We start from the raw sequence: 8,541 nt of genomic DNA, 5'->3' as shown, positions 1-8,541 counted from the left end.
GGAATGCTTGGAAGCATCGATTGCATGCACCGGGCATGGAAGAACTGCCCGTTTGCTTGGCAAGGTATATACAAAGGGCGTCATGGATATTGCAGTGTGGTGCTTGAAGTCGTGGCAGATTATGACCTGTGGATTTGGCATTCTTTCTTTGGCATGGCGGGATCACACAATGACATCAACGTGTTGCAGCGGTCTCCGGTGTTCAGCAGACTAGTGGAAGGGCATGCTCCACCATGCAACTATGAGATCAATGGCCACCAATATACCAAAGGCTATTATCTAGCCGATGGTATATATCCAAAATAGGCCACTTTTGTCAAAACAATCTCGAATCCATCAGGTCTGAAGAATTCTCACTTTGCTACACGACAGAGGCTTGCAGGAAGGATGTCGAGCGGGCATTTGGTGTGCTTCAAGCACAATTTGCCATTGTCCGGCACTCGCTCTAAGCTGGTCTCACGACCAAATGTGGGAGGTGATGCAGGCTTGTGTGATCATGCACAACATGATCATCGAGGATGACCGCAAGAATCATGTTAGGTCACATGTTGGTCCCTATGAGTGTCAAGGCCCTCTCGCGGAGGTTGATCATGAGTTGCCCGCAGATTTTGCTGATTTTCTCGCCATGCACGCAGAGATCCGTGACACAGCAATGTGCATGAGCAACTTCAAGCTGATCTCGTTGAGCATTTGTGGAGGATCAAAGGAAATACCGTGGCACCTTGATGTATCATCTAGCCCTTTTTTTTATATTTGATTACTTGTTTTATTGTTTGTTGTAATTTAATTTGAAAACAATCCTCGAAAACATTTTTTTTCATATGCTACATTTGATATAAATGGTTTATGTGTTAAAAATATTATTTAAAATGTTTGGGGCGGCGTTTGGGGGACGACGTCCCCCAAATGCGGCACAAACAAAACACGTCCCCAAACGCTCAATCCGGCGCGGTTTGGGGGACGCGACTGGAGATGCTCTTACTTTGCCAGTCTGCCATGCTGATATTTGTGATTGTTCAGTCACCGAAAGTTTATACAATTTCATCTGAACGCTATGATTTTTTTTTCCAAATGTGCTCCTGGTTTGATTGTCTTCACCGTGCACATGGTTAGCTCATAGTTTAGTGGCCTAATGTTATTCTGGGATTTCCGTTTGTCTGCAAGCTTGCTGGAACAATTAGACGGCAGAAGTACAATTCATCTCACCAGCAGCCACACATGTAGTACCATGCAACATTCAAACACATGTCCCCTAGACACACTGGCAATGCAAAGCCAGAACATATGCTAAATGTTCACAATATTGGGACACATACATGTGAAAGACTGATCAGAAAACATGCACTGGTGCTTTCATCAGGAGGAACAAATCCCCCATTGTTCTCCAGGCATTGGTACAGATACACCGAACCTCAGCACACCCGGCACCACCATGTCTTACGGGATCACACCACATGGGACTCAAAAGAATGGCAAGAATGATGGGTATTATGGATAGGATAGATCACCAGATATCAAGATCAGAACTCCTCCACGGAGACGCTTTCACGGGGCATCTCGTAAGCATCCTTCTGCCTCAGCTTCTTCACACCGGCTATGAAGCACACCTTGTCGGACCTGAAGCTCTCCAGGTTCACGGTGGTCACCTTCACCCAAACCACCACCTTGGTCTTCATTCCTTCGATCGCCGAAAGCTTGCCGCGGGACAGAGTGGCCTTGACGCGAGTAGAGTACCGTATCATGGAGGAATCCTTGAAGCTCACCTCGCAGGGCTTCGCCAGGTGTACCACTAGCCTGGAGCTTGTCTGATCATATTCGTAACAGATGATATTCTTAGGGAAGAGGCCCGGAGGGAGGTTGTAGTCGCGCAGGAGATCAGGCAGTGACTTGTTTGGTTTGCCTGAAATAGAAAATATTATTATCAGTCTCTTGTAAGCCATATATGTAGTAGATATTTATGCGGCATCTGCATTTAGCTTGCGTAGACCCTAATGGTACATGTGAGCCATGGCATGAAATTACTGCTAACATACTTATGCACAAAAGAGAATTCAGAAGACACATGTTTGAGCTCTCTGGAGAATTTTAATGTAGAATTTAGTGTTACAATGTAGAGGATGAATTACATGTAATATAAGACTGGAACCATGCTTCGATTGTTTAGTTTTTCACAATTTTGCAATCAAACAAAATATCAAATGAGAAACAGAATCAGGAAAAACATAGCACATAGCAATTTATACCCTAGTTTATACCTACTTGTAAAAGAACTAAAAGATGCAGCTGAAGATGGCACGTAATTGTAAGCGGCATAAAACTTGCCAACGGATCTGCTTTGCAAGCAAGTTCACTCAGAATTCACATTTCATTCATGAAACTACTGTTGTTACGAGCAATGTTTTTATGCGAGCAGTCAGGTTACTGAACCGAGTATACCGATAGTTGTTCGCAACTGCCTACAGGAGTACATATTAGGTGCTGCTTGGAAGAAAGTATGGAATAGATTATGCACTACAGGATACCAACTCAGCTGGTTGGTGCTTGCTAATCCTAGACATGCTGAAGACAGCCTTGCTAATACCGCCAAAGACTTAAAGATGACCAGGGCAAAGATTACAAGTAAAACAAGATGTTAGGTGAGCAAGTCCCCTGCACTATCCTCTCTCAGGAACTTTTGCATAATGGCGTCAACAAAGCCAGGACCCAGTGGCAAGTGCAGGACAATGACACAATGCAGGAAATGCCATTTCAGTTTGGCCCCCATGTGCATCAGCGTCATCTCTGCATTAGTACTTAGCAGACCAAAAGGAGTACTTGGATTAGAAGTACAGTAAGCCAGATCCAAATCATAAAGACAGGTTAGTAATCAAGCAGCTTGTTAGTGCACAGCACACAGTCATGTTAGAGAAAGAAAGCAATCCTTGCATTGCTTTGGTTTTACGCATCAGCAAGAAAAGCAGCGTTTTCTAACAGCAATGGACGACTGTACTGATGATGTTGGCGACGACATGACATGTAGCTTCAGACTAACTGTTATCTTACGAGCCACAAAGCAACAATTATGGAACAGAGCAATCGGTACCTTTGAGCTTCTCGAAGACCCACTTGGCCTTCTCCTCCACGGTGCTTGAGATACGCTGCAGATGAGTAATAGTTCGGGTCATCATTTGTGGTTTGTGAATGCTAGTAAACTGAAGCAACCGAATCTCGAGTGGAACGATAAGTAAAGTTGCAATGCACTCGAATGTACCGAGAGTCTGTACAGAGAATGCAGAAGTGCAATCGAATCAGACAATGATTTTCATTAGTCACTCCACTCGAAAAAGGCTGCATATGAGAGGCAGAACTTTTGCTGCTGCTGCTGGTGGAAAAAAAGGGGCGAATCTAATCGGGACTAAAGGGCGAGAAAGATCTGCAAACGAATGGGTCAAGAACTCTGAAATCGAGTTCGCCCGTAGCAGTAGCAACATGTGGACAGGTAATAAATCTGCCAATGTGATACACGGATTGTTTCTGAACCGCAACAACCTCGGAAGAAAAATACGAGGACAAGAGAAAACCACCGGCATGTTGCGCATAACAGACACCGTGAAATCTCCTAGAAACGGGCAACCGGACCGTGAAAATCGGGAAGCGCGTTTGAACAAGAAACAAGAGATTCATCACGAAGCAGAACAAACCATGACGACCCCCAAGAACAAGAAAGAAAAGAGAATAAATGGAACCAAAAGGGTAAGGGAGGTAGCAGCAGCACTGACCGAGATGTCGCCGCCGATGGCGGTGAGCTCCTGCTTGGCCTTCCGGGGGATGGTGAAGCTGCTGAGCTTGGTGAGGGCCTTCTCCATGGTGGGGCGGGGCGGAGCGGGGGGGGGTGTGAACGGGGAGACGGACTGTGGACTGTGGTGGTGCCGCAGGATGGGCGACAGAGAGAGAAAGAAAGAACAAGATGTAGGTTCAGAGGCGCGGCACGCTGCCCCGGGCGGAGAGCCGGAATAAATAAGCAGCGTCTATGGCTGTGAACCTGCGGCGCCGGATCCTCTGCGACCGTGCGGTCTGGTTCATGTTCGATGCGGTCGATTCCATCTTTTTATTTTCGTTTTTCTTTTTTTTGGGTGTGGAGTGTGGACGGCGGCACCATCGGACGGGATAGTGATGACAGACGTAGACGTTGGAGGAAAGGAGAGAAGGGATATGGCTGCCACGGTGTTTCCGCATGGATTTGCTCGTTTCAGTTGCAATGCCCATGCCAAAATTCGAAACAAAGAAAAAGGAAATTAAGAAGAAATGGTCAATCAGTGGTGCTTCACCCCAAGACTGACAACGTCTCGCCGCGGACCTGAGTCCAGCCTGCGCCGCATCACTCACGCACGCCTAGCAGCTTGCGCATTGTGACCGTTCCCAGCTGCCGTTTGAGACGCGCCCGCTTCCCACACCTCATCTCGCTCTTTCTTCCTCTCGCCTTGTCTCTTTTTTTTTTCAATAATCCTACATCTACGGACTGCTTCTACGGACTGTTGCTACGGACGAGGCGTGGCTTGGTGCGGTTGGATATTGTGCTGCGGTTGTTCCTGTGAATCCGGAGGCGGATGCACCCCTGTTTGCCAACTCAGTCCGTAAGCCCAATCCGTAGGAAAACAGCCCGTAGGTGTAGCATTACTCTTTTTTTTTTCCTGTTTTGGGTTTTGGCCCGACGGAAGATGCATGACAAAATACGTGAGCTCGGCCTGTTTTTTTTTTTTTTAAGAAATACAGTACAAATGCAGACGCTCACATACACGTGCATACATTCACCCCTATGAACGCGCACACACACACCCTACCCCTATGAGCACCTCCGAAGACTGAGCCAGCGAATTAGATCTTGAAATTGACGAAATCACCACAGGTGTATCGCTATCGACGAGAACGTCGCCTTCCACTGAATGAGTATTCCGCCTTCATGAGACACACATATGTCAAACCTAGGGTTTGAACTCTGGTGGGCTGGGGGTACAACCACCCTCCTAACCACCCAACCTCATGTTGGTTCTCAACTCGGCCTGTTTTTCACTAACATTGGTTTTCCATGTTAGTTCTTTGCCACTCTAACAGGGGCGCCGGCGCGATGTTTTCTACCGAGGGAGGGGCGTTTTCCCGTGCACGCCCAAAATGACCGGTCGGCCCACTCGTTTGCCTTTCGATCCAACATATTTGAATTAAACAAGTTTCCGCCGTCATCGGCATAACTAGTTCATCACAACACGGCGAGGCTCAAGCCTGCTCGCCCCAAAATGGCCGTCCATTATCCCGGCGTACCGAAAAAAGCAGACGGTTCGATGAATATTACAGGAAATTCAAATGTGAATAGGGTCGGCCGCGGTGGAAGGCGCCTCCTCCATTGCGGCGGATGTAGAGCTCGTCGGGGTGGAGTTCATTGCCGGTGGGGGGTGTGCGCCGTTGTTGGAGTCGCGGCCGTTGCCCTCTGCTTGAAGATAATGGGTGTGTTGTTCGTTGTACCACGCCCGTGTCTCGACATTCGTGCCGGTTGTATCGGTCATTAGAAGGGCCAAGTCCTTCTCCCGCTTGATCACCACGGCATTGGCCTTCTTCGTGGCGACATTGTCCTTGAGGAGGCCGATCTTGACTTCTGCGTTCCCTAACATCATCGACCACCGCTCATTGGCCTTCTCCTCTCCAGCTGCCGCAGCGAGCGCCTTCTCTGGCCCCTCACGTCAGCATTGGCGATGCACTTGTCGATGGAAGCATGAAGTCGTTTGGCGGCTGGACCGGCGTTTCTCTCCGCCTTGGCCACCTTGTTCTGATGGGCCGGCCTTTCCCGGCTTCCGGAGCAGGCGCCGTAGGATCGAAGCCGCCCGCTTTGGCCTTGGCGAACGCCGCCCAAGTCAACATCCACTTGTCACAAGTTTCAATTCTTTTGAACACATGGAATAACTTGAAGTCAACGTCCTCATTGTCGTCGCGGTAGGCTTGTAGCAAGAGACCCAACTACAAACACAATGGGCACAAACATGTACCGAAATGCACCAAAGCAAACCAGTGACGTAGGAACGAATGCGGCTTACGTGATCGGAGATAGAGGTGCCGCTCTTGGCATGGTTTTGGATCTCGGTTTGAATTCCATGACATTTGTTGCAAGCGGGTTGGAGAACGCCCCAACGATGCGAGATGCCGCCTTGGTTGCGATCCATTTATGTCTTGTTGAAGTATGAATCACATGTCTTGCGCTCATCGAAGGCCACCTGCTCACAATATGTGTCGCCATCCTGGTTCGCGCTGATGCACGTGTCCTTTCTCACCACCTTCCATGCCTCGGCGAGGCATTCGTCCTCCTTGACGCACCAGGTCTTTCCACAGCCGCCGCTCGCGCCGCCATCCTTCTTCTCCTTGCCATCCTTTGCTCGCGCCTTGTTCCTGCTGGCCTTTGCTGTCGCCGGTTCCTCCTCCTCCGGCTCCTACTCCGGCTCCTCTGTCTCGCACACGTCGTCCCACTCCTCGCCCTGGTGCTCCTCTGCATATGCCTGTGACTCTTCTTGCATGAACGTGGCCTTGGAGCCGCTTTGGATGAGCTCAAGCATCGCCGAATCATCATGCGTCATTCCGCATAACATCTTGTGGGCGGCCTCGTCGGCGTAGTGACACTGCTATGACGACCAAGGCTGCCACCCTGGCATCCCCTCACCCTCCATAGAAGAAGACATGCAGCTCGCGTGAGGCCAGCCACCCCAGCCATTGCAGCGAGCTCAACTCCACTACCACCTGCCGCCGTCTTCTTCCCCATCGCCCGTACCACCATGTACCTCTCCCCCGATCACCACACGGAGGCAGTCCACTGGCCGTTGTGAGATACTGATGACCCACAAGTATAGGGGGTGTATCGTAGTATTTTCGATAAGTAAGAATGTCGATCCCAACGAGGAGCAGAAGGTGTTGACAAGCAGTTTCGATGAAGGATTCACTGTAAATGCTCACAGACAAGTATTCAGGGGGTTTTGATGTAACAGGTGAATAAAGTACGAGTAAGTAAAGTGCGAGAGTAACAATCGCAGCGAGTGGCCCAATCCTTTTTAGCACAAAGGACAAGCCTGGTTGTTTACTTATAATGACCAAACGTTCTCGAGGACACACGGGATTTTAGTCTAGTGCTTTCGCTACATACAGCCTAAATAATCTTCATTGTTATGATAAGTGTTGTGTGGGTGAACCTATGCTAATGTACCGCCCTTCCTAGGACTAATACATACTTGTGATTATACCCCTTGCAAGCATCCGCAACTACAAGAAAGTAATTAAGAATAAATCTAACCACAGCCTTTAAACTCGAGATCCTCGCTATCCCTCCCGCATCGATATACCAACGGGGTTTAGGTTTCGTCACTCCGGCGACCCCGCAATTGGCAAACGAGTACAAGATGCATTCCCCTAGGCCCATAAAGGTGAAGTGTCATGTAGTCGACGTTCACATGACACCACTAGAAGAATAACACCACAACTTAAATATCATACCATTGAATATTACTCAACCATAGTTCACTACTAACAGCTAGACTTCACCCATGTCCTCAAGAACTAAACGAACTACTCACGAGACATCATATGGAACATGATCGAGGTGATATGATGATGAATAACAATCTGAACATAAACCTTGGTTCAACGGTTTCACTCAATAGCATCAATAACAAGTAGAAATCAACACTCGGGAGAGTTTCCCCTATCAAACAATCAAGATCAAACCCAAATTGCTACAGCGGTGACGAGGTGCTGCGGTGGAGATGGCGGTGATGATGATGAAGATGATGGTGATGGTGATGGAGATGATGTCCAGCTCGATGACGGTGACGATGGCGTCGATTTCCCCCTCCGGGAGGGAATTTCCCCGGCGGATTCCTGCCCGCCGGAGAGCTCTTTTCTCTCTGGTGTTCTCCGCCCCGCAGAGGCGGCTGTGACTCTTCGTGAGGTACCCTCTGTAGCTTAGGTTTTCGGGACGAAGGGTTTCGCGAAGAAAAGGAGGCGAAAGGGGCTGTGGGGCCCCCACACCACAAGGTGGCGCGGCCAGGCCATGGGCCGCGCCGCCCTATGGTCTGGGCCCACCTTGGGTCCAGCTGGCTCCCCCTTCTGGCTTCCTTCGTCATCTGGAAAAATAGGATTTTTGGTATAATTTCCTTCCGCAGTTGATCTTCCGAAATATTGCGTTCGACGGTGCTTTTTCTAGCGTAATCCCGGCTCCGGTGCTCGATCCTCCAATAATCATGAAATATGCAAAATAGATGAAATAACATAAGTATTGTGTCCCAATATGAAATATATCAATGAATAACAGCAAATTATGATATAAAATAGTGATGCAAATTGGACGTATCAACTCCCCCCAAGCTTAGACTTCGCTTGTCCCCAAGCGAAACTGAACTCGGTAAACAGGACCACATGTTTATGGAGTGAAGAGTCGATAAATAAAATACGGACAAGAAGCATCATATTAATTCACACAAGGCATTCTAGTGAACAACTTCCTCATATAATTCAACTTGAAATAAGTATAAG

At 48.5% G+C, this 8,541-nt stretch overlaps 1 protein-coding gene across 1 annotated transcript; it reads right to left on the bottom strand.

Moving 5' to 3' along the window:
- Positions 1 to 1,219: 1,219 nt before the first annotated feature.
- LOC124696663 (uncharacterized protein At5g01610) lies at positions 1,220 to 3,936 on the bottom strand. The gene is made up of 3 exons (XM_047229359.1): positions 3,759 to 3,936; positions 3,083 to 3,137; positions 1,220 to 1,900 (listed from the first exon to the last, which is right to left on the bottom strand). Exons 1-3 carry the CDS (start codon positions 3,843 to 3,845, stop codon positions 1,521 to 1,523), a joined length of 522 nt encoding a protein of 173 aa, XP_047085315.1. The 5' UTR covers positions 3,846 to 3,936; the 3' UTR covers positions 1,220 to 1,520.
- Between the last annotated feature and the right edge of the window lie 4,605 nt (positions 3,937 to 8,541).

This window comes from Lolium rigidum, chromosome 3, assembly GCF_022539505.1.
Source record: "Lolium rigidum isolate FL_2022 chromosome 3, APGP_CSIRO_Lrig_0.1, whole genome shotgun sequence".
In the NCBI taxonomy this organism is placed as follows: Eukaryota; Viridiplantae; Streptophyta; class Magnoliopsida; order Poales; family Poaceae; genus Lolium; species Lolium rigidum.
Note: the sequence above shows the minus strand (reverse complement) of the source record. Positions and strands in the feature narration are given on the sequence as shown.